Consider the following 27303-nt stretch of genomic DNA (forward strand, 5'->3'; position numbering starts at 1 on the left):
ACAATCCTATAGTTATCTCTCTCTAATGGTGCTCTCTGATGGCTCATGCCTACAGTTATGTGTTATGTCTGTATCCATGACAGTATAATATGACAGTTGTACTGAACTATGTAGTTTTGTAAATGACAATGTTTTATGGTAGGTACTATGCTTCTGGGTATGAGTAGAGGAAAGTGAAGGAACTTAAATCATAGGTATTTCAAAATCTTATTATAGCTATAGATAAATGAGAGAAATAAAGAGGAAAGCTGTTTAATATTGAGACAAGTTTCCTAAGGAGGCCAATCTTGAGTGCACTCACTATGATTCATATTGTGGTGCATAGTGAGAACCTGTTTCAGTGTGCTCAGAGTTGATTAGAATACAAAGGATTGATGCTATTAAAACCCACAAGAAACTGATGAGTAAGCCAAACACCAATTTATTCACTTACAATGAGAATTAACTGCCAAATAGGCTAGAACACTTATGTCAGTAGGTTAGGAAATGTTCTCTCCATAACAAAGTTTATACAGAAAAGCAATTAGAATCTGATTACTTGAAGACCATCAACTCAGAGCAAATGTATTCAGGTGACCATCTTAATGGTTAAGGCCAAATTGAGTGGCCTGGTGGCTTAACAATACTGTCAGGGTGGACCTTCCAAATGGTGTGCTGGTCAATAATCTTTGAGGCTGGGGAGATTAGTGATTATGTTTTTTTCTCATTGCCTTCTTTTTCAGACTCCAAGTAGACCATTCTTTTGTTAGCAATATCTTATTCAGTCTTACAAAATAATTAGACCCTACCTTGCTGGGTGGTATCAATCATGTAGCAGATCTGTCTCTCTAAAACTACATCCTTTATTGGACATAGGGGTTCTCCAAGCCTTTGAAGTTACAGACTGCATCTGTTCTCCATGGATTCGAATTAGTTGCATTCTCAGAGCAATTAATTTAGCTATAAGTTCTGAGGATACTCCTTTGTAACTATCTTTATACTATGTAATGAGTAATTATTGTTGAATTTGATGATATAAAGTAGATGTTGTCACTATAATAAATTTTGAAGTGGTAGAATTGTTAATAGCTAGTAGGCAGAAAAGCATGATCACAGATTCCCATTAGTATGCTCAGCCTGGCTACTGGATTAAACTACATAGTGTACAAAATGCCCTTGACTTGGAATGCCTCAACAAGGGACCTCCACAAGCTCTAATCCTGCAGTTACAACTTTGGATTGATTATCTTTTCTAAGAGGTTATGAATTCTGAAGATTTCTTGGAGAAGAAGATAACGTTGTCACAAAAGGAGAGTAAAAACAGGAATTTTTTATTGTTTTATATTTATCTTTATGAGAGAGTCCACAATAAAAAAATTGTGGCCCTAAGATAAGGAAAGACTGATGATGAAACCAACTGAATGATCGTGTTGATATTTCAGGACTATATTCAGGTCAGTAAAGTAACTGACTAGAGGCCAAGGGGTTAGTCCTTTATTATCAAATTAGTGGTAATATGTCAGGATACCTCCAAGGTATTTCAGAGTCACTCAAATTTCAAACAGATCTGCCTGTTGGAGGATCTCATACCATCTCATTACTGCAGTGGGAATTTCTTGGTGTTACTGAAATATGTGCATTCAGGTTTCCTTATTGAGGGAGTTAATGGAGTAATGTGCATGTATAGAAAACTATTGATAAAGGAAACCCTCTGAAAATGCAAATAATTGTTAGCACAGTGGTTGGTGAGGCACCAATGGGTGGAAAGATCTCTTTGTTGTTCTACCAGATGAGATTAGTAACCCTAGTTGGATTTGAACACTGAAAATTTAGACTAACTCTCCAGGACAGGGCCGAAATATAATGGCACTTCATGTTCTGAGAAGATCTTGATGGTTTCTAAGAACATGTAATTAGTGACTTCAGGAGACCCATTATGATGACATACATGACACTAAGAAGCCGTGACCAAAGGCTTAGAATTTACAAGCATAAACTTATCATCACTGAATATTCTTAACATTTTATGGAGTTATGCCTTTCCAGCACAGTATTACTTTAGCTCAGAAGCATCATCTATCTATATACAGAGTTGGTATGTGCCAAGAGTACAACACAAGCAATCAAGCTTATAACTTCTTGAGTTTTGTGTACAGATGGTGTTAATGTATGTGTACTGGGATTTTTCAGATGGGATGGTTCAGAAACTTTTCTTCCATTCATTGTTTTTCATGATCCTCAATTAGATAAGTAACCCCAGAAGTGATCTGTAAGGGTAGAGACCTATAGTGCTGGACAGTGATCCTAGATAATGACCAAATTGAGGTCCTTAGAGCCAGGAATTACTGCAGAGCCTGACTCTTAGTCCTTAGGGAGATTATTTTGTCCAGGTTCTCTGTCCAAAGCAGAAATAACACTGCAGTTATAGTAACTATGTAGGAGAACTTTTTAGGTCTCATTAAATATCTTTCAGAGGTCATTATCCTAAATCATTTTTGCTTATCGGTAAGATATCCTGGAACCTCAATCTAGGATCATTAGGGAAGAGGGAGAATCCTGGGATTGTTAGGGCATGGCTAATAGAATGTACCTGCCAGAAGGGTTAGCCCATAGAAGAGACCAATAATTCCAAGCAATATTCAAATGGCCATAAAATATGATTTGTCAGTAGGTAACAGGTTCAGTTTTTTTGGCAAATAGGGGACTTTGGATGGAAACTAATTACATAAGGTGACAAAGCTGTGGTTCCAGGAAGTTTAGTTTGTGTTGAAGCTACACCCCAATCTATATGTGGAGCAGGATCCGCTTTCTAGGAGGAGAATACTGGCAAGTTATGGTGATGCAACTAAGATTTTAGGCAGAGGACCTAAACCAACAGGAAACTAGGATATAGATCAATGAGGGCAAGGGTAAAAGGCTTGGACTCAGTCATAAGCACACAAGAAATGGACTAGGCCAATAAACTCAACCTAGATCTCATCCATTGGTGGAGATGAGATTCCCAACACTTCCAGGGTTTTTTTTTTTATTGGCTCAGGATGGGCAGTGTTTTACCTGCAGACTTACAGTACTCTTGGAGGAATTGATCCAAACTATAGAAGTGCCTATGAATTGTTTTCCTCATTGTTAGATAAGGTTTGGTGAGGAGTTACTTCCAAATGAACATGATCTGGTTGATTACATTTCCAGAAGCAAAAGAGTTCATGGCTATATGTAAAGTGGCTTTGCAGTTCTCCAACTGTAGTATAGAGTTAGTGCAGGATATAAATCAGTAAGGCTGTGGGCAAGAAGGATATAAGTTGGTCATTTTGACTCTCCTGGGCTTTTCTCACTGGTGATCTGGATTATTTGTACTTGCTGGGGCTCGAGAGCGTTTGGCAAGGCAATCTCTTGTGAAGTGATCAGCCTGGTTGCAGTAGAGGCACAAATGAGTTTCTTGTTGACGGGCTCTTTTGGCTGGGGTGAGAGGTAACTGGCCTCCCCGAAGTTGTGAAGGCTCTTCCCTAGATGGTAAGCCTGTGGTACTGGAGAGAGATTGATGGTAGGTGAGGGAAGCCAAAGTTGGGAGCTGAGTCTCTGATTGTAGGAGCTCTGGCCTGTCATTATGTTTCTTATCCAACTGAATGCACTGAATGATCAGGTCAGGGAGGTTGCCCATCATATCTGCAACACTCTCTTTATCCTGGATGGGGTCAGCTAGTCCCTCTTGGAACTGATCACTCGGATTTGTTTCACTACAAGTCACATTTTGAGAAGGGTTGTCTCCTTTGTCAACCTTAGTATTCATCAAAGGGTTCAATTCTTGTTTCATGGGTTCATCAAATGACTGCTGGAAGTCATGAACAAAGCTCTCATGTTGCTTTAATATAGTACTCTGATCAGATCCGGATGTGACCCCACAACTTTCCATTTGTTGGGATAGGTAGTCAAAAACGAGCTTGTTCTGGGTACCATTAACAGAATTGGGAATCTTGAAAGCTGTTAAGTATGTAGTTACCTGAGCAAGAAACCCTGAGACACTGGCAGGATCACCATGAAATTGAGTGAGATTCTCAAGTGAGTAGGGTACAGACATCACTGGGGTAGTCAGAGGAGGCATGAGTTGGCCTCTCAGAGCAGGGTTCTCCTCAGTCAGATGCTGCATTTGTGGTTGCAGAATCAGATTCTCCCCCTGAAGAAAGGAAGGTTCTACCTGCAACGTAGGTGGTGATTCTGTGCACTTCTCCATTTTATCTCCTGGAATCAGGTGACACTGAGTATAATCTCAAGTACCAGTACTGGAGATCAATGGACATGCAATGGATTTGCTCTTTGATCCAAGAGGCAGTATCAGGAACAAGTATCCCAAGATGTTAACTATGAAAAGTCACTAGGGGAGGCTGAGTTGGAAAGATGCCAAAAATTATCTGTTACTCAATGTTGTCTCTTCTTCACGGGGAATGCCAATTTCTGCATTAAGAAGAAATATATTACCTTAGAACACATATACAATTTGGAATTAAGAAGATATATACAACAGTCATGGCAGTTTTTCTCTTCCCTCCCTTTCCTTGGGATAGAGGGGCAATTTGCCCTCACATTAAGCCTTGGTTCTAATGTGTCTTATTTTTTCACCAGAGAGTCAAAGAATTTTACAATCTAAAGTGATCTTAGAGATCATCCAGGCCAAATTTATAATTTCACAGATGAGAAAACAGACTCAGAGAAGCAAACATGTTTGCTCAAGGTCACCCAGTTAGTTAATATCAGACCTGGCATGCTCATCAGGGCTGCTGTCCAAAACACTGCTTCCTCCAGGACCACAAATGTGCTCATTTGCATATGCTGCTTGAGCGTGATGATAGTTCATGTTCCTGGCTACTCAAAATGTGATCTGGGAACAAGCAGTCTCAGCATTACCAGAAAGGTTATTAGAAGTACAGAATCTCAGGTCTCATCCAAAACCTACTGAATCAGGTTTTACACTTTAACAAGAGTTCCAAGGTGATTAGAATGTACACTGAAGTCTAAGAAGAACTGCTATAGACAGCACTTGGTCTGAATTGGAATAATCACTTGTTGGACTTCACCTATTTTTTCTGGTTATTTTGATCCTGTCTGAGATCACATTTTGTTGCTATGGAAATGATTAAGACATCATAGGCAAAAATGAATAGGTAAGATTGAGAAACTAGCAAACAAGAACTAAATATTCATAAAAGTATAAAAATCAAAATGTTCAGCATTCCTTGATAACAAGAATAAAATATCCAATAAAAGTTAAAAACAGTCCCCAAATATGTGATATATCAGTTGTGCACTTCAGTTCCTCTCTTTGCTCTTTTTGTAGCATACTATTTAAATGTGTTTAAATTACCTAGTGGGTTAAAAAAATGTGTATCATTGAAATTTTCAAAATTTGAGACTTGTTTCTCTAGGTTTTATTTGATGCCTTCTTCTCTCTAGATCAATTGAAAAAAATAATTGAAGACTGAAATAGCGTAAGATTGGAGGCTCTGGCCTCCAGAAACTCTGGCCCAAAAACTAGTGTTAATCAATTGATGTCTTTGAAGAACTCATTTGGTTCTCAGTTTCCTTTTTATCTAATGAAGATAACTATCTTTTCTGTACCAGAGTTGCTATATCAATGTGATAATAGATAGGTTCTCTGGGTTACAAAAAATGAGAAGTTTGCTTCTAAAATTATTCTAATTCAGGTTGTGAGGATTTGCCCTTATCACATATTGCCAAAATAGGGACACATATTGTCCTACCCTTCTTTTTTTTCTTTGCGTATCTCACCATTTTAGTCTCCTGATCTACTTTTCAGACATCTTCGACTTCCCATGTTCCCATCCATGAATTCATTCCTGCCATTCCAGCTAGGTATTAACCAATGATCAGATAGTAAGATATTAGTTAATAAGGGTTAATGATTGACTTTTCTCAGGGCATTCACTTTTTATTCAATCTCTAATGTATGTAAAATCAACTCAGTCCCCAAATCTATCAAGTCTGATTTATTAGGTCTGGGTAGATCCCAGGAATCTGTCCTTTAACAAGTTAGTTACGTGATTTCTGAGGGAGAGGATCCCTGTGAAAAACACTGTGTTTCAAGGATTAAAGACATATTAGTAGTGACTCAGAGAATACGGATGAGACAGGGGCATATTTGGAGATAAGATATTGGTCCTCAAGCAACATATAATGTGTGGTATCCTATTCTCCTTCTGCATGAAGCCCATAAAGAGCCACAATGTCCTTCACAATTGCTTAATTCTCCCAGCCAATAGAATGCAAGAGTTAAGCATCCAGATTTTAAAGTTGAATGGCTATGGGTCCAAATCCTGGCCTGACTAAAAGCTGTGTGACTCTGTGTAAGCTATTTAACCTCTCTGAGAACTAGTTTCTAAACTTTAAAATGAAAATGCTCATAATATCTACCTCCTAGTGTTTGTGATGATTAAACGAAATGAAAAGAAATTAGCACAGCGTCATGCAGATGGCAAGTACTCCATAAATGTTAAGTTATCATTATTCTAGGCCCATCATCTGTTATCTGTGTTTCAGAATTCAATTTTTTTCAGATTTTAGGTAACACACAGTATTACTGTTTATTATATAACACTTCCTGCAGTGTCTGGGGAAACATCCCATAATCAAGCTATTAACATTCCTGCAGGGAAAAAAAAGTCTGAATATTCATACTAAAAGGGATAAAGACTAAATTCATGTCGATTCAGGTCAAGTTTTGCTTCCAAATGAGATTTGGCACCAAATTAATGAAAAATAACCTCCAGTTTACAGAGCTTTTGGATATCAGAATTGGGATAAGAGATTGTAAACCTCTAATAAATTATCCTTTTGATTGGAAGGGTGTGACTGTAACTTTTCCTTCCCATCCATGCTTTCTTCCCTTTCCTTGTACCTTCCAAAGTTCCAGAATTTTTTGGAGGTCTCTTGTTTCTTTACAGAATTATGTATTCAAGGTGACATGGCATTTAATTTTCCTAATTATGTAGCACTGGTGAAACACTTGGTAAAATTATAAGCATTAGCTGAAATGCAAATCATACAATAGCACTATTGTCAACTGCATTTGTTTAATTCCTCAAAATTTTATCCTGCCTTATCATTTTGGAAATTATCTCTTTTTAGAGGTCAGTGACCTTTCACTACTGAATTATCTCCAGAAGATGTTAGAACAAAGTCTGTCATGTCTAGAGGATCTAGTCTTGAAGAGAAAAAGGAGAGAAATAGCTGGAACCTCAAATGCACAGGTGTAACAACTGGATTGGTGAGCTTGGATCAGATTCAACACAAAACTACATACATTTAAGCTTTTACTTAATAAGTATGTATGTGTCTTAACTACAAAGCAGCAGCAACAACAAATGAGTTTAGTCAACTATTGCATGCCTTTTTGGTGTTATGCATTCAGTTTGGCTCAAAGCCATAGTTAATAGCTTCCCTGGACACAAAACTACTTCATTTTGGAGTTCCTAGAAACCATGTTTGCAGAATGGCTTTCTATAATTTGGCTCTAGAATGTACCTGAAAGGGTCATGTGCTTTTAAAGGCTTGGTCCAATAGAATATGGTGTTATTGCAAGGTGGTGGAAAACTTTAAGACGTGGGGCCTAGTAAGAAGTCTTAGGTCATTGGGGATGAGCCCTCGAGGGGGATACTGGGACTTTTTTCTTTTTTGTGTCCTGGCTTCCATGAGGTAAGCAAGTTGCTCCAGATGGTGCTTTCTACCATGATATACCGCTTTGTCAGAGGCCTCAAAGCACTGGGGCCAACCATGAACTGAAATTTCCAAAATTATGAGCCAGAATAAATCTTTCATCTTTTAAGTTTATTATCTCAACAAAATGTATTTTGTTATAGTATCCGAAAGCTAAAACAGACTTGCAATACCCTATTATTTATAAGAAAGCTTTATGGCCTTACATTGTTTTAATTTCAAGTTATTTCTCATAACCTATTGGAGGAGGAGCTTTGACCTGGGATCATATAACCATCTAGAGCAGCTATACTTCTCACACTTGAGCTTCAGATATTCTAAGGAATGCTGTGGCCACATCACCTAAATTGAGACACAAATAACTTTCCAAGAATCAAATAAGATGAAGGCATCATAAAGATGATCTACTTCTTTCAAACCCATAGATTCTATAACTTGCCTGAGTACATAATTAAAAAATCAGTAAGGAACTGGCTATTAGTCATGTAAAATCTGTAATCTGATTCTTAGATCCATAGTCAAACTGAAACTTACTCACTGTGTACCTCCCTCACTTTCCCTATGCCTGAAGGAGACTCACTGGCTAAGATACAGCAGGCTTTGTTTACCAATTTGAAGTCTTAGTCTGGTTTCCCTGTCCATTCCCAATGCTCCCATCATTTCAAACAGAACATGCTGTTTCAAGTAAACAATTAAGGGAAGAGTGGAAAAATTCTGATCTGCAGATCCCAAATAGTCATAAAATGAGCCCTTAAAATTTGAAATGAAAGGTCTTCTCCTTCATTCATGCTCCCTGCTGTCTCTTTCATCTTTAATTCATTAAGTGCAATTCACTTAGTGCTGAACACCACTTGCAGCTGATAAGCTGACAGAGCCCAGCCCACTTAGATTCAACTTTTTCTTTGCATTGCCAGGTCCCTGTGGTGTTCAGACAACCTGCAGCCCTGCTCAAGGTGGAGAAAGCTTAATATAGAAAACTTAGTGTATATCATGTTTTGATTACAAGGAGTCTCATAACAGTCTTAGATTAGAAAGAATTCTTAACTTTACATATGAAGAATTTGAGGCTTAGGAAATGGAAAATGATTCAAGTTATGTTTAAGATTATACATGATAAGGTCTAATCCTAAGACTTTCCCAGTTAGCCTTTCTCTTTTTTTCTAAATATTGACTAGGAGTGAATGAGCCATATAGGGATTATGTACTCTATAATGTCATTCAATAATTGGTGCTCTAATGTCATTCCACAATTGGTAACATCTCATACATATACAGAACATTTTATTTCTGTCCTCTGGGTATTTTCCAACTGTTTCATTTATCTTTCCAATAAATTGTGAAGTAGATAAGGCATGTATTCAATATTACCTCTAATTGATAAATAAAAAGTTGTCTAAGGTTACACAATTATTATTTTTTAAAGAATTTAACTTTTATTTTTTATTTATTTGCTTTTATGTGGTGTTGAAGATTGAGCTGGTGCCTCACCCATACTAGGAAAATGCTCTATCACTGAGCTACAACCCCAACCTGGTCATGCAGTTATTTAGTGTTACATTTTATATTAGAATCCCCAACACTTGCATCACTGCATTCTGCACCCTAATATCACTATACTCTGGAAGTAGTTTGAAATGGATAAAATATTTAGAGAATTTAAGGGAAGAAATAATCTCTATATTTCTGTTTAATTCATGCATATGGAATATGAAAATGTGCTAGGCTGCATTGGAGCAACCACCTTTAAGACAGGAATTCACCTTTCATATGTTGTGCCCCGTGAATAATTGGGCCACAAGTTTAAGCAATAGGAGATATTCTGGGACAGGTGAAAAGATAAAAGTAAAAATCGGTAGGATTCTCTAGAAGTTCAAGCAGCAGCAGCAGCAGCAGCAGCAAGGATCCTAATTCTATACACTTATTACTAGAAGCCTTCCTTTTCATTTGCTGACATTCCTTAACCTTTGGGCATTGAGACACACACAGGGTGGCAGAATTGGGGGATTTACCAATTTCTGGCTGTATAATCTCTTTCAATTTCATTTTATTTTATTTTATTTGAATAAAGTGACCAACAATCTCTACCACAGAAAGTTGTTCATTTCATGTAAACTTTAGTGAATGCCTATTTTGTGCCAGGCACTGTTTGGACTCTAGAAAACAGTAATGAGCCCTCAAAAGGCATGGATATTCTAAAATTACTGATTTAATGTATACAAACTATATCAGTACCTGGCTCATAATGCCCATTTAATATGTGATAGCTGTTCTGCTAATAGTCTGATGTGCTACTTTTGGGCCTAGGCTCTGGAGTTAGATTTGGGTTTCAGTTCTAGTTTAGAATATTAACTCCACATATTAGCTATGAGAATTGGGTACTTTAACTTGGTCTCTCTTTAGATTTCAGACGTCTAATTTCTTCATGTATAAACTAAATAATAATTGTCATATCTTTTCTATAAGCTAGAAGGATTTTTAAAAAAATCTAGAAGGCTTCAAGTCTTCTCCCCTCTAAGGTTTAAAAACTTGGGATTGAAACAGGTGTAGGTGGATAAAAACTAAAAAGCCCTTTCGAAGAAGGTTTCTCTCAAGTTGCTTGAACTCTATCTTGAGCAAAAAGGAAGGTAAATAAAATAGCTATTGTTATAAGGCCCAGTAGCTGATGAAATTGAAAGTACAGATATTGCCTTCTAAGTACTATATCATTAATAGTATGGAAGATAGAAGGAAGCAAATTTGGAATTCCTACAAGACTGAATTTTCCAAAGTTCAGAACTTCCCAAAAATACATCATAAAACATTTTTTTAAACAAAAAGGAGGGCTTGGGTTGTGGCTCAGTGGTAGAGTACTCACCTAGCACATGCGAGGCCCTGGACTCTAGAAAACAGTTTGATCCTCAGCACCACATAAGAATAAATAAAAAATAAAGGTATTGTGTCAAATTACAACTAAAAAATAAATATTAAAAAAACCAAAAAGGAATGAGAGGAAAATCTTTATTTGTGGTAGGGACTAGTAAAGATCTCTTTCACATCCAGAGAACCCTCATGGGGATAAAGAGGTAGTCTAATTCTATGAACAACAAACATCAATAGTAAGGAAGATACAATGAAGCAGATTCAGAATTCCCACCAGATATACCTTTTTAAAGTTCAGAATCTCTTAATAATATATTTAACTTCTTATTCATTAAGAAAGAAGCTATCACTTGAGATAGGATGAACATTTCATGGGAATGTTTTGAAGTACATTCATGCATCAGGTAAAGGTTAGATGAATGTCCTCAAATGTTTCTATAACAGTGTGAAGCAGACAATATTAAAATTTTGTGACTTCAGATGTTTCCTTTCTGTATCCTGCCCTCTCATTTCTGGCTGACTTCCACTCCCTAATGCTCTAGGTCCACAAATGGCTGGAAATGCATCCCCATTAGAACACATTGAATGTTTCTCCATCCCAGAGTGTCTGAGTTGTAGTACATTCTTCCAATATAAATCTCTGCTGGTAGAATTGCAGGCAAAGCATCAGTGAGTAATATATTTTGATTAGAATTTCCTGCCTGTCACCATTCACATTACACATAGCACCTAGATGATTATATACCTACTGGCTAATAATGTAGCCTTGAGGGAAGTCAAAGAAAGAGAAATAAAAGCTTCCAAATATGGGTTGCAAAGCAGGGCAACAGATGAGAACTAACAAACTCCTTCTCAGCTTGGTTTTCACATCCACATAGACCTGACTATCAAAAATTGTCCATCTGCCAACCTTTTTTTCTATCTAACACTCTCCAGCCCTGATATGGTACTGTATGTTTTTAGAATACTGCTTACATCAACTGACAGCTTTTTTTATATACCAATCAGGAGTGATGTATCTTTTATTCATCTTCACACTTTAAGTTTCTGTCAGACTGTCAAGTCTTCCTATCTTCTGTAAGGATATGTCACTGTAGAGGAAACAGAAATGTTGTGACCTGCCACCAGGCCTCTGGGACTCAGTCTGCAGGGAGGTCCTTCAGAGTTTTTCCAGAGTAACTTGACCCTAAGAACACCATCATCCTTGTAAAAAACAATCCAAGAAAGAAGCAGGATGAAATTGCATCAAGGAAATGTTATTTTAGATCTGGAGATGAACTTATGCTATACAAATGAACAAACCATGGAATCAGTATCCATAGGGTTGGTGAAAGCACTAGTGATCAAATGGATTTAGGTTGATATACAGTGGAGGCAGTGAACTGGGTTAAGTGTTCTCAAATGCATTTGTCACCGGTAGTGCAGCTGTAAGGATTTTCTAGGTATATTGACAAATTTAATAAAAAGCAAAGAAATATCTAGCATAAGGATAGTATAATCTCAAAGCACAAAGTCTTTTTGTTTTGGTTATTCCAGGGTGATAACTAAGACCTCAAGAAGGGAAATAATGACTCTGAATGATTCTATAAAAAAGGAGTGAGGCAGTTAACTTTTTGTTACATCCAACTCTAAACCCCAGAAATTTCACATTTTCAACAGTGGTAAAGATATCATTTTGAGCTACCCTTTCAGGCTTGGTCTTCACTTCACAGAATAAAAGAATACTGAAAATCAGTCATTACCCTGATCATGTTCATACAGAAAACTGTGTTCAATTTCCTCCATAAACCCTGCCTTTGATCAGTGGCATATGTGTGTGGTCAATCTGCTGAAATGGCTGAAGAACCAGTGTGAGGTCTAGAGATATAGTTCAATGATGGAACACATGCTTAGTATACACATGCCCCTCATTTCAAACCCTAACATCAATTAATCAATTAATTAAAGGGTTGGGTGTCCAGGGTGTAATTCGGGGGGAGAGTATGTGATTGACACTGGGTTCAATTTCTACCACACACGTACACACATACACACACACACACACACACACACACACACACACAGTCAATATGAGCAATATGAGGCCATGGGAGTATGAAGAATTATAGAATGCTGATAGGTTTATTTCCCCCTTTCTGAGCTTCATATGGACATTGATTTCCCAAGAGTTCATTATTTTGAAGCTTACTACCTTCCAAAATTTTCCAAGCGCTATAGTTTGGATGTGGTTTGTCTCTGAAAGGTACATATATTGGAAGCTTGGCTCTCAGTATGGCCATGTTGAGGTGGTAGGACCTTTAAAAAGTAGGGCTTAAAGTAAGGTAATTAGGTTGTTGGGGCAGCTGCCCTTGGAAAGGATTAAATAGTTCTTATGGGATCTATATAGTTCCCTTGAGACTGGATTGTTATAAAAGAGCAGGACTGGTCCCTCCTCATGCTTTTTATCTTGCCATGTGATCTCTCCTTATCTCATATACTCTTACCATGATTCCATATTCCATAAAGTGATGTAGCCAAGAGGGTTCTCACCAGAAGACAAACAGATAGGACCCCCTCATCTTGGATTTTCAGCCTGTAAAACTGTGAACTAAGTAAACCTCTCTTCTTTATAAAGTTTCCAGCCTCAGGTATTTTGTTATAACAAGAGAAACTGGACTAATAGAGTAGGTGATTGAACTTTGCTGGGTTTAGGACTTATAATTTACTATTTCTTTCATAGACCTTACCACTTAGTGAAGGGTAACATGAAACATAAGGTTCAATTCAGTTTAATTGAATGGCTCCTCTGGATCACTCAGAAGAATGGTTAGGTAGGAACTTTTGCTCATAGCTCTGGTTAGATTATATGACACCCAGATAATCATAACTTAAAATAAGTCTACTGACAGACTGGAGAATCTTTAGAATCCAGGGTCATGACTTAAAATCAACTTATATTCAAAAAGATGAGTAGGAATTTTACAAAGACAAAAGTCATATTTTAAAACATGATAAAACATATATCTTATTGCTGAAGAGATATAGTGTTTTGTACCAGCTCATTAAACAGGGCCTGAGCCTACCCCAACAACAATGCTATAAAATATCAAACAACTAGTAGATATGAATACTGAAGAAAGGCATATAAAATCTACCACTATCAACAGGATTTATTTATAGAGTATTTATTTGGGACCTAATACTGCACTTCTTTATATGTATAATTTCATGTAATCATGAAAACAACCTAAAAAATCATTCATATCCTCATTTTACAGAAGGAGAAATTGATTCTGAAAGGTTTGTTGTTTTGTTCAAGACCCCACAGTGGGTAAGCAGCAAAACTGAGACTCAAATCTAAATCCATCTGACTCAGAGGCCCCGAGTTTATGATAAATTGTTAGAATGCTGGGTAGAGATGATCTGGTAATAAATTATGCTGGAAAAGAAAGAAGCACTAACTCCTTAATTGGGTGATCTTTTTGAGTTCCTAACTTGATCTCTGCTCTGGTTTGGATATGGTTTGTTACTCAAAAGTCTATGTGGTAGAAGCTTGGTCTTCAATCTGGCAGTGTTGAAGTAGTGGAACCTTGTGGGGCCTAATGGAAGGTATCCCTCAGGAATGGATTAATGCTGATCTCATGAGGTAGGCTCTGAGTGTCAGAGGAATAAGTTAGTTCTCATGAAAGCAGTTTGTTATAAAGTGAGGCCACATCATGTGCTTGGTCTCTTTGGCATGTGCCTATTTCTCTTTTTGATTTTCTGTCATGTTTTAACATAGCCAAAGACGTTTTCAAGAGGACACTGGCACTATGCTGTTTGTACTTTCCAGCCATCAGAAACATGAGCCAAGTAAACCTCTTTACTTTATAAGTTACACAGACTCACAACTCTTATTATAGCAACACAAAATCAATTAAGACTTTCTCTCTGCATCTCTCCATCCATTGTCTGTCATCCCATTATTCCTTGGGTTTTTTACTCCAGAACAAACTTAGGGAAAATTAGGTTGACTGAGATAGGAAAATAGGTGTAAGCTAATGGCCAACAAGATATAAAGTATGTGTGTTTGGATATAGTAAATTTAGAGTCTTTTCTGTGGCATTTGTTATTCCTCTCGATAAAATACTATTAATTGTGTAGGACACAGTTTTTTATTTATAGATGGCAAGTCTAAAGGATAGAGTATTTATCATAGAATGTCCTAAATACTAGCCTAATATTTATAATTTAATAGGCTACCTTATATCTGTCACTGACAGTCTGGGTAATTACTGTCTGCCTGAGTGTACTCAGTAGAATTAATGGCTTACTTTGGGTTGAACAGTCCATAGAGATAGAGTGAATCTTATAAAGAACAATATGCCTTGGGTTATATTTCCCATATCTGGGATTCTGGAGTAGCTATGGCATTATGTAAAAATGTGAATGTGTAACCGATGTGATTCTGCAATCTGTATTTGGGGTAAAAATGGGAGTTCATAACTCACTTGAAACTAATGTTTGAAATATGATGTGTCAAGAGCTTTGTAAGGTTTTGAACAACCAATAAAAAAAGTGAAAATTTACTCAGGAAATCCCATGATTAAAAAAAAAATCTTTATCTTCTCATAATTGGAGTAGAAGCCATTTATCAGGAGCTGCCAAGGACTTTTATAATTATTTCAGGTTTACTATTGATTTGTATAAATATACTCTTAGTACTTGTAAAATAGAACAACAAATCATATTTACTTTCAGAAGTACTGTTCTGTGTTCATGAGGAGACTGATAACTTCAAGAGATCCATTGATTTCACTAAAACGAGGATTTAGTCCGGAATTCCATGTCTATAGCTGAGAAGCTGAGGGGCTGCCACTTTAAATCATTGAGAAAAATGTTTTGTTTTTTTTTAACACAAAGAGGAAGTTGGAGGTTTATAAAAATATTTATGCCTTTTGTTCTTTTCAAATTTACATCTCTGTGAACAACAGAACTGACAAGTTTATTTTGGCCCATGGTTTCAGAGGTTTAGTCAATGGCAGGAGAACTCCATAGCTCTAAGAGTGTGGTGGAAGAAAGCAGCTGGGAACATGGCACCAGGAAGCAGAGAGAGAGTTCTGCTCAACAAGAACAAAATACAAATCTAAAAGCCATGCTCTGAGTGACTTAGTACCTCTAACCATAACTTACCTGCCTACAGTAACCACCCAGTTAATCCATATCAGTGAACAAATCCACTGACTATGTTACAGCTCTCATAATCTCATCATTTCACCTCTGAATATTCTTGCATTACTTCACATGAGCTTTTAGGGTAAAACTCATATCTAAGCCATACTGCCTGTTTATTCTACTTATTCTTCATATTTCTCATTAAACATTCCTCTTTGATAAAGAGTAAATTGAACAAAATTCATTAAGAAGAAAACTCTGGTATGATATTTATAATAAAATAACATGCAAAAGAATAAAAAGTTTGAATATGACCATTTGATAAATACCTTCTTTAAAGGGACAAAGGAGAGAAACCAAGTATGTGTGTTTATACTTAATAAACTAAAGAATTATATTCTTAGGAAAAAACAGAAATTTTAAGTCCTTGTTTATGCTTTGTCAATAGTTCTCAAGATAATATCACTTGACTCATTTTGAATTTTTTCTAGCTTCCTCCTCACCGGATTTTTCTTCAGCCTCCTTTCTGTAACCTGAACTTTGTACTGCCCTCCCACTTCCACCTCTTCTATGAATCTGAGCTCAAATTTAAGGGAAGCCAATTACTGGAGATGCATCACAGCGACAAGGGGGCTTGATAATGATCTGTTCTTTGAAATTTATTTCCTTCACCAAATATATTTTCCTACAATGGTAAAAAAATATTTCCTAACATATTAATGCTATTGCATAAAACTCAAAGAAATTAGAATAGTTATTGAACAAAAATTGTACTATAAATTGTAAACAATTACACAGAGGCTCCAAAAACATATAACTTTCTTCTTGTAAAAATAACTGAATGAATACACAGGTAAAGTTCAATCTGAGCATGTTCTAGAGAAGAATTCAAGTGTATGCAAATTATTGTGCATATAGAAAGAGGCTATATAGTGTTGGTGGTGAAGTGGTGAACTAATAACAATAATCTTCGCTAAGGGACTCACTAAACTGGTGCTGGAGAGATTCATGTTAATGCTAGTGTCCAGAAGGCAATAATAATTGTGTTTCTAAAATTCCAAACTTTGCTTAATGATTTATGTCATACATATCAGGAGCTTAGAAGTAGCTATGAAATCTTAACAGCAGATAAAATTTGGAACAAACTGAAAAGCCAAAATCTCTTCTTAAAATATAGCAGAAAAGTGAGCTCACAGGGCAAATACCCCTCAATTTAGAGAAAAGTATACCTCATCAGAACAGAAACTCGTGTGCAGAAACTTTCATAGGAGTGTTGGGTTGGAAAAACCCAAATCACAATTGACAAATTAGTGGAAGTTCACTGTGGAAAACAGAGATTAAAAACTCCAGGGGCAATTAGTTACAGGAGGGCCTCTACACTTTCATGAATTTTACTTCCAGAAGTTCTACCAGGTCATCAATGTGAATAATGGAGAAATATTTCATTGAGCTTCTTCTGTCATGGGAAGGGGAAAAGAAACCATTTTGAAGCATACTAGAACATACTGTTCTTAACAAGGCCAGCCTTCAGGAGAAACTGTTTAACCAGACTCTATCCTGCTAGGGTTATATCAGAACTTAACCCTCTTTGTTGAAGGAACAGCCCCCTTAGTTTTCCATGTTGGGGAAGATAAATATTCAACTCTAGTAACCCATAACCTTCCATATAGGGGAAGGGAAATGAACAAATATGACTCCTTTCTGCCATCTCTACCACTTAAACAAAGAACAAAAAACTGAGAAATAGTGTTCAAGTTTACAGTTCATGGACACATGCTTACCAAAACCCTAACCTCAATCATAGAACTATGGAATGCTTCCTCTGCCTCCACATATTACCATTATATTAAGTTTACCTAATATTTGTTCATTACCTAACCTCAGTTCCTTTTATCTAATATATCTTGTTGCCTTTTGACAAAAAGTTATGAGACATATTAATAGGCCCAAAATGCAATTTGATGCAGCCAAACAAGCAATCAGAACCAGAGTCAAATATAGATAGGGTGTTGAAATTATCAGAACAAAATTTAAAAAAACTATAATTAATATTCTAAGGGCTTTAATGGAAAAAATAGACAACATTCAAGAACACATGGATCATGTAAGCAGAGAGATGGAAAGTCTAAAAAAATGAATAAAACAAACTCCACATATCAAAAACACTGTAACATGCAGAAAGACAAATACCACATATTCTTACCTTTATGTGGAGGCTAAAAAAGTTGATCTCATAAAAGTACAGGGTAGAGGGGCTGGGGATATAGTTCAGTTGGTAGAGTGCCTGTCAAGCATTCACAAGGTCCTGTGTTCAATCCCCAGCACCACCAAAAAAAACGAAATAAAATAAAGTAGAGGGTACAATAATGGTTATTAGAAACCGGGAAGGGTTGAGGAGAGAGAGGATGGTTAATGTGGTGCAGTTGGATGGGAAGAATAATCTCTAATGTCTGATAACACAATAGGGTAAGTATAGTTGAATACAATTAATTGTATATTTCAAAAATAACTAGTAGAGAGGATTTTGTATGCTCCAACATAAAAAAATGATAAATTTTTGAGGTGGTGGATATGCTAATTAGCTTGATTGGATCTTTATACAATGTACACATGTATTAAAATATCACACATATAAATATGTACAATTATTATGCATCAAGAAAAAATTAAAACACTGCATCACAAAAAAGAATGGCTTTGATGGACTGATTAATGGACTAGAGAGGAAAGAATCTCTGAGCCTGATACTGTGACAATGAATACTTCCCAAATCCAAAAGCAAACATTTTTAAAACCCCAGAATAGAATATACAAAAATTGTAATTTAACCATAAACTGTATAATGTCTTAAAAGGAAAGCAGAAAAGAGAATGGAGCAGAAGTAATATTTGAAGACATAATGATTGAGAATTTCCTGAAATTAATGTCAGACATCAAATCACAGATCAAGAAATCTCAGAGAAGATCAATCAGGACCCCCCAAAGCCCTAAACCTTAAAAAATAAGATTAAAAATATTCTGAAAGAAGTAAGAGGTCAAAAATTCACATTATTTATACAGGAGCAAAGTTAAGAATTACAAAGTTAAGATTCTCAAAATGATGCTAGCAGGAGAGAGTGGGATGAAATATTTAAAGTGTTGAGACAAAATCCCCATCAACTTAGAATCTCAGTCCCTTGAAAATGATTTTTTTTAAAAAAAAATTAAGCAGAAATCCTTTCTCAAAGAAAAATTGAGTGTATGCATTGTCAATACACTTTCCTTGCAAAACCTGCTTGAAATTTGTTTTGACAGAAAGAAAATGACATTGGCCATAAACTCATATTTACATAAAGGAAGAGTGTCAAAGAAAGAATAAGTGAAGGTAAAAAAAAAAACCTAAACCTGTATTTTTGCTTAATTGACCTAGCAGAAAATAGTTTGTTCAAATAATAATAGCAACAATGTATTTGATCATGTATGCTTATGTATATATATTTGCTTATGCATGCCTATACATAAGTGAAATTAATAACAACAATCATACAAGGAATGGAGGGAAGAATTAGAAATATTTTGTTATTTTAAATTACTTACACTATCCATAAAGAGCTGTAACATTATTTGAAATTGGACTTAGATTAGGTATAAATGTACACTGCAAACTATAGAGCAACCACTAAAATGTTAATAATCTAAATGTATTTAATATGTTAAGACTGAAAAGAAAAAAAATATATAAAGTATTCAGTTAAAACCACAAAAGTCAGAAAAAGTGTGGAAGACAAATGGGGAATAAAAAAAGCATAACAAATAGAAAACAGTAATAAAGTTGATATTAATCCCTACTTTATCAATAATCACCTTAAATATCAATTGTCTAAGCCTTACATGGTGGTGCATGCTGGTAATCCAAGTGGCTCTGGAGGCTTAAGCATGAGGATAGCAAGTTCAAAGCCAGCCTCAGCAATTTAGCAAGGCCCAAAGCAACTTAGTGAGACCCAGTCTCAAAATTAAAAATTTAAAAGGGATGATGATGCAGCTCAGTGGTTGACCCCCTTGGGTTCAATCCCTGGTACAAATAAAAAAAATCAATTGTCTAAATATACAATTAAAGACAGATTATTGAGTGCAAGAAAAAATAGGCCCAACTAACTATATTTTGTCCACTAGAAGTCCACATTTGAAATCAGGACATATTTAAATATAAAGTAAAGAGATGAAGAGAGATATATCATGCTAAAACTAATTTAAAAATGGGGATTAGCTGCATTGACTTCAGACAGATTGTACTTCATAGCAAGAAAAATTAGCAGAGATAAACAGGGGCATTACATAAAAATAAAGATGGCAATATTATAAGAAGACTTGACATTCCTTGTGTGTACCTCTCCAACAATTGAGTGTTAAAATTCCTGAGACAAAATAGCTAAATCCACTATTATAGTTGAGGTTAATGCTTCTCTATCATAAATGGACAGATACAGCAGGGAGAAATCAGTAAGCACATAGTTGAACACAACAAAATCATAAGTCAGACAGATATAATTGGCATCTCTAGATAGATCACATTATGGGCGATAAAGCACACTTTAACATATTCAAATAATCAAAATCATGCAATGTTTATCCTCAAACCAAAAGAAAATTACATAAAAATGAATAACAGGAAGTAACCATAAAATCCCAAATATTGGAGGTTAAAAACACACTTCTAAATAACACATAGGCCAAAAAATAAATCTCAAGAGAAATTTGAAATGATTTTGAACTAAATGAAAATACACCTTATCAAAATCTGTGAAATGCAGCAAAAGCAGTGCTTCATGGGAAATTTACCATATTGAATGCACATATTAGAAAAAAAAGAAAAATCTAACAATATTAATCTGAACTTCAAACTTCAAAAAAATGAAAAAGAGAAAATTTAATTAAAAATAAACAGAAGAAAAGAAATAAAATTAAAACAAAAATCAATGAAAGTGAAAATAGGAAATAGACAAAAATTCATTGAATGAAACAAAAAAATCGTTATTTGAAAAGAGAAATATCTCATTAAAAAAGATATAAAAATATTAAATAAGCATATAAAGTGAGTTCGATATTATATTTTACTAGGGAATTCCAACAATTAAAACAATAGGATCCAGGTATATACCCATTAAAATGGCTAAAATCCAAAACACTAATGATACCAAATGCTGACCAGGATGGGGAGCAACAAGATTCTCATTCATTGTTGTTGGGAATGCATAATGGTAGAGCTACTTTGGAAGATAATTTCACAGATTCCTACAACACTAAATACCCTCTTACTACATGATCCAGATGGTGCCTTCCTTGGTTGCTGCCTAAAGGAGTTGAAAACTTAGGTCTACATAAAAACCTGCACAAGGATGGATATTTATAGCAACTTTATTCATAATTGTTTGAACTTGAGAAGCAACCAAGATATCCTTTACTAGATAACTGGATTAATAGACTATGCATATCAAATAATGTAATATTATTCAGCACTCAACAGAAGTAAGCTATTAAGCCATGAAAAGATGTGAAATAAACTTAAATTCACATTACTAAGTGAAAGAAGTCAATATGAAAAAGCAACATATTGTAGGATTGCAACTATATTACATTCTGGAAAAGCAAAACTAAGAAGACAGTAAAAATACCAGTGATTGCCAGGGGATTAGGCATGGAGAGGGATGAATAAGTAGAGCACACAGAATTTTTATGGCAGTGAAATTATTCTGTGTACTTTCTACAATAATGAATACATGTCGTTTTTATGCATTTGTCAAAACCAAAAAAAAAAAAAAAATCTCAACATCAAGAGTGAACCTCAATGCAAACTATGGACTTTGGGTGATAATGATGTTTCAATATAGGTCTGTTGACCATAATAAAGGTACCACTCTCATGGGGTAGGCCGAGGGTAGGGTGATTGCATGCAAATGTGGAGGTTGGGAGACAGGAAGTATATGGGAACTCTCTCAATTTTGCTACAAAACTAAAACTGCTCTAAAAATAGTGTATTGATAATCATCAGGTAAATTCGAATCAAAACTACAATGAGATATCATCTCATCCCAATTAGTGGTGCATAAATTTTTTTCAAAAAGAAAAAGATTGTGTTAGTCAGCTTTTTTGTCACTGGAACAAAATACCTGAGAAAAACAACTTAAAATTTTGGTTTACAATTTTGGAGTTTTTAATCCATGGTAGCCTGGCTCTATTCATTCTGGTCTTTGGTGTGGCAATGTGTCAAGGTGGAGAGGAGTGGCAGAGAAAAGCTGCTCACCTTTTGGGCACCTGGAAAGCAGAGAGAAGGAAAGAGGGAGGAAGGGGTTGGGGACAAGATATACCCTTTCAGGAAATGTTCCCAGTGACCTACTGCCTTTAAGTAAGCTCCCACTTCCTATAGCTTTCAACTATCTCCCAGTAGTCCATTTAATCATGAGCCCATCAATTGATTAATTTATTGATAAGATCAGAGCCTTCATGATCCAATTAACTTCCCCAAAGCTCTACCTCTGAATATCATTTCATTGGGGACTAAGACTTCAACACATGAGGCTTTGAGGGACAATTAATAGCCAAACTATAACAACAACAAAAAAAATGCTTATGAAGAACCAGAGGAAAGGAAGAACTCTTGTATACTGTTGAAGAAAATGTAAATTAGTATAGCCATTATGGAAAACAGTGCATATTTTGAGAGGTTTCTTCAAAACATTTTTTAAAAAAACTAAAATGTTAGCTAGATATGTAGCCAAGCATGAACAAATCCCCATGTGTGATCCCTAACACTGCAAAAATAAAATACAACTACCACAGGACCAGCTCTCTTCTTCTGAGTATAAAGCCAATCAAATGAAATTAACATATCAAAAAGATACTTGCACTGCCATATTTACAGAACTATTCACAATAGCCAAGAAAGGGAATCAATTGATGTTTCCACTGGGTGGAAAAATTGATAAAGCCATTAAAAACAAGGAAATCCTGTCATCTTAACAAAATGGATGGAACTGGAGGGCGTTGTGTTAAGTAAAATAAGATGAGCATGGAAAGACAAATACTGCATGTTGTCATGCATGGAAGATAAAAAAGCTGATCTCATAGAAGACAGTAAACTAGTGATTACCAGAAGTTAGGAATAGTAGGGAGCAGCTGGGATAGAGGGAGGTTGGTTAATGGGTACAAAAATACAGTTAGATTAGAAGGAATAATTCTAGTGTTTTATAGTGCAGTAGGATGATTCTAGTTTACAAAAAATTTGTTATATATTTATAAAGAATTAGAAGAGAGAAATTTGAAGTCTCCCAACACCAATAAGTAATAAATATTTAAGGAAATAGAAGAGGAAATTAATCTGATCTGATCATTAATCATTGTGTACATGCATGGAATTATCACATTGTACCCCATGTATAACAGTTTTTATGTATTAATAAATTAAAAAAATTCAGTCCTACAGAAATAAATAAATAAAGCATATGATTTTAAAAGCATATGATGTAAAAAATCCCCATCTTTATTTAATTTTTTTTCCTCTCTGCTCCATACTTTAGGAGAAAAGAAAAACAAAGCATTTGAAAGCCTCTTTCCTGGGTGAACATGATAACATTAATGCTTTTAACCTGGATCTCACATTGGGCTGTTTTATTAAATTGCTACCCAGCCTGCTTCAGATTGGTTGCAACCTTAGCAGAACTGTGCACACAGAAGATCCATGTCCTGGGCACTGATCCAAAAAGGTCATTAACTGTAACCCCAGATGTATCAGTTGCCAAAAGATTTATTTTCAACCTCCTCACACAATGATAATCAACCTTTATATTTTCAATGAGTGTTTGCAACGCCTGTGAACTTTTCTGTAACTCAAAGTCTAAAAAATAAATCAGATTGTGTGTAGCTAGACCAAAGAGAATGTCTAAATGGAAGTAATTCTGTCAAAGCCAAAGCTCCCCAAGGATATTAACAGACAGTACATATTTGCTACCTTGTAAATTGTGTATTTATTAAAGACTTTTCATCAACACCTTCCATGTTATGTCCTCGGGTTGTTATAACCTTACTTGAGCTAATTTATGTTCTTTTGCTTATAGTAAATAAATCTAAAGTATCAAGTCCGAACTGGAAAGAACTCTCCTTTTGGATTAGTGTGGCTGATTCTTATTAATCCATGAGGGGTTTTCAAAATTATTCCAGACATTGGGTGCATGAACTAAAGATTTGTTTCAGCAATTTGGGCTGAGCTTTCAGATTTGAAAAAGAAATGTGGTAGAGATGGAAAATGTGGGAAAGTCTAAATCAAGTTAAGGCCAAGTTCTGGGTTTAAGGATAATAGATAAAGGGGATATTAGATAAGTATAGCCCCCAAACCTGTGGAGAAATCCAATAAATAACTGTACTGATTTAAATTAAATAGGAATGTGAAGTGGGGGAAGATAAGTTATATTCTGTATTTTTGAAATTTTGTTTTAATTTATTCATTGGAAGACCTTTAGACCTTTTTTTTGGCAGGGGGAATTCCCAAGGATTGCACTCAGGGGCACTCAACACTGGGCCACAACCCCAGCCCTCTTTTGTATTTTATTTAGAGACATGGTCTCACTGCTTAACTCCTTGATTTTGCTGATGCTGACTTTGACCTCACAATCCTCCTGTGTCAGCCTCCCACACTGCTGGAATTACAGGTGTGCACCACCGTGCCTGGCCTGCAAGACAATTTTTAAAAAGTATATTAAGAAAGTCCTTGAGAAATCTGTTTACAGCCCTAGGAAACCAAAAGTTACACAGTTTGAAAATCACTGGGTTAGATAACCACGGCACTTTGGGGAAGCTGTGTTAGCTAGTAGACTCTAATATAATCTCTACTTCCTTTTCTATGAAAGACTGACCACTAGTTTGAGCTCATAGCTAAGGACTTGGACATCTCAGTAAGTTGCTTTGCTCTCATACTCCTGTGACCCACAGCCATTGACCATGTATTCAACATCATATTTCTAAGGTTTTTAAGGGCTTGGATGAACAAGTCAGTGGGGCAAGACCAATCTTGATCTGTGAGGCCTTCTTAAAAGTACTTATGCTTACTAAATTTATATTGTTAGTGAGAAAAATTATATTGCTGGTGGCTCAGGGATGACCATAGCAGCAATGAAAGGCAGGCCCAGGGAAGGAAGGCTTCATTGTTGAGTAGCATTGAAATCCTACAGACACACTCATTACTAGAGTTTGCTCATTTTCTCTCACCTTATAAATAATCTCTGTATCCTGGATCATAAACAGCAAATAGTTTTCATTTTGCACTACCAATATGATTTATTGGTGGTAGCTATCTCTAATGATGTATTAATAGTGAGCAATTTAAATAAACTATAGGTCAATAGAAGGATCAGTAGAGTAGAGTAAAGAGAACAGGAAAGGGATGAGGGGAGAGAAAGAGGAAGTACTAGGAACTGAATCAGAACAAATTATAGTCCATGCTTTTATAGTTTCGTCAAAATGAATTCTAATGTTATAACTAAAAAGAACCAATAAAATGCTTAAAAGTATGATTCTGAGGTTGATTTCAGATAAAAATAATTCTATGGTCAATTTGCAATATTTGCCATGGTCACAGGAATGGGGAGGGTCAGCAGCTATGCCAAGCATTTGCACCCCTTGAATGTCAATGGAGCTCCTGCAAAATATTCAGACAGTAAGGCAGCTTTACATGAAAAGAGCCAAATGAGTTAGTCTATATTGAAAATTCAATCAGTGCAAAATTTACAGAGAAGTTTATGGCTGACATCTTAAAATGGTGTCTTGTAGGTGAAGTGCTCATTGCAACAAACCTACAATTCTCTACTCTATAAATCCCATACTGACCAAATTTACATTTTTAGTTATCTTGACTTGTGGTTTTGGCCTGGTTTTTCTTGATTCTTATTTCAAGGGATTTTTGTTTTTCTTAAAACTTTTCCTCTTTAGCTCCATACAAAGACCCATTCTAAGGAGGGTATGATGGTGCATACCTGTAATCCCAGAGGCTCAGGAGGCTGAGGCAGGAGGATTGAAAGTTCAAAACCAGCCTCAGCAACTTAGAGAGATACTGTCTCTAAATAAAATATAAAAAAGGCTTGGGATGTGGCTCAGTGGTTGAGCGCCCCTGAGTTCAATCCCTGGTATCAAAAAAACTTTTTTCTCTCTCTGCTTATCATACTCATTTTTAAAAAAATGATCATGTAGTTGTTACTTTGGATCCAATATGCCATTTAAACTTTAGGTAGTTTTTGTTAGTCAAAACACCATTTATTATTCTGTTTTGAGTTACTATTGGTTTTTTCTTCTCAAATAGATTTCTAGAATTAAGGCTAAAAAGTGTAACCCACTTGAATCAAACTGTGAAATATGATATATTAAGAACTATGTAATGTTTTGAACGACCAACAATAACAAGAAAAAAAAGAAATAAAAAAAGTAAAAATAAAAATAAAATAAAGTGTGCTCTCAAATAGCTCTGTCTAGTTACAACTGTGGTAGAACTTCCTAGCAGGTTCACTGATTGTTTTTGTTTGTTTGTTTGTTTGTTTGTTTTTTTTCGTGGAGAGTTGTCTTTCATCAATTACTAACTACGTGACCCCTGGGCAAATAAATTAAATTCTCTAAGCCTCAGCTTTTTCATCCATAGAGTAGAATAATGGCTATAGGTCTTTCACAGGGCCATTAGTTAAGAGGATTAAATAAGAGAGTACAAGAAAAGCACTTAGAATCATGCCTATCTTATAGTATTTACTCTATAAACACTAATTTTGCTGGTTTATTTCTTAGGAATCTTGTTTTCCACATTGTTTGATTATGAAACACCTAAGTATTTCCACTTCCAATTGCTGATTCAAGAGAAGGTTTTTAAGAGCATTTAATAAACTATAAAACTCATAAAAATGCTGCCAGTAATAAAATTATGAATATATTAGTGAATTGGATAAATTAATTTTGAGGTTGAGCCTTGTACATATTTAATATAGTCGTTGGGTCTAAAATGTTTTTAATGCATTTATTCTGTGCATTAATTATTGAATGTATTAACCTAAAGTCAGTTACATTCATCTGCTACTTAACATGAGTACCAAAGCTTCTAGCATCTAGACTAAACACTGCTGTGGGTAATATATAAATAGAAGACTAAGTCCCTGAACTGAGAACTTATGTTGTGGAAGGCAAGATTATACACAAAAACCAATTGTGAAGAATTATAGATTGTATGGAACCAAATTCCAAACTGAAGAATATTATTAAGTATGAGTAGTAGAGAAGAATTACAGTGTGTGCTCTAGCAGGGTGCCTTTGTGACTTTTATGTCAGCTTCCAACACAGATGCTGATGGTACTTAAGCTGATAACTTTTCTGCTGTTTTAGATGTTAATATTCCATTTCTCCATTGCTGTTTAGGATTGAGATACAATGGCCTGATAAATGTTGTATATATATATTTATATATACATATATATAAATATATACATATATATATAAATATATGTATATATATACATATATATAAATATATACATATATATATAAATATATGTATATATATACATATATATAAATATATATGTATATATATATACATACATACAT

At 35.4% G+C, this 27303-nt stretch overlaps 1 protein-coding gene across 1 annotated transcript in view; it reads right to left on the reverse strand.

Annotated features, from left to right (window-relative positions):
• Positions 1-401: 401 nt before the first annotated feature.
• Rtl4 (retrotransposon Gag like 4) overlaps positions 402-27303 on the reverse strand; it is a 376725-nt gene continuing 349823 nt past the window's right edge. Inside the window, exon 2 of the mRNA XM_021725250.3 lies at positions 402-4428. Coding sequence (XP_021580925.1) covers positions 3308-4207 — 900 coding nt within the window. The 5' untranslated portion in view covers positions 4208-4428 and the 3' untranslated portion in view covers positions 402-3307. The remainder of the gene's footprint in view (positions 4429-27303) is intronic.

The sequence above is a fragment of the Ictidomys tridecemlineatus genome, chromosome X, assembly GCF_052094955.1.
Source record: "Ictidomys tridecemlineatus isolate mIctTri1 chromosome X, mIctTri1.hap1, whole genome shotgun sequence".
NCBI classification, from domain to species: domain Eukaryota; kingdom Metazoa; phylum Chordata; class Mammalia; order Rodentia; family Sciuridae; genus Ictidomys; species Ictidomys tridecemlineatus.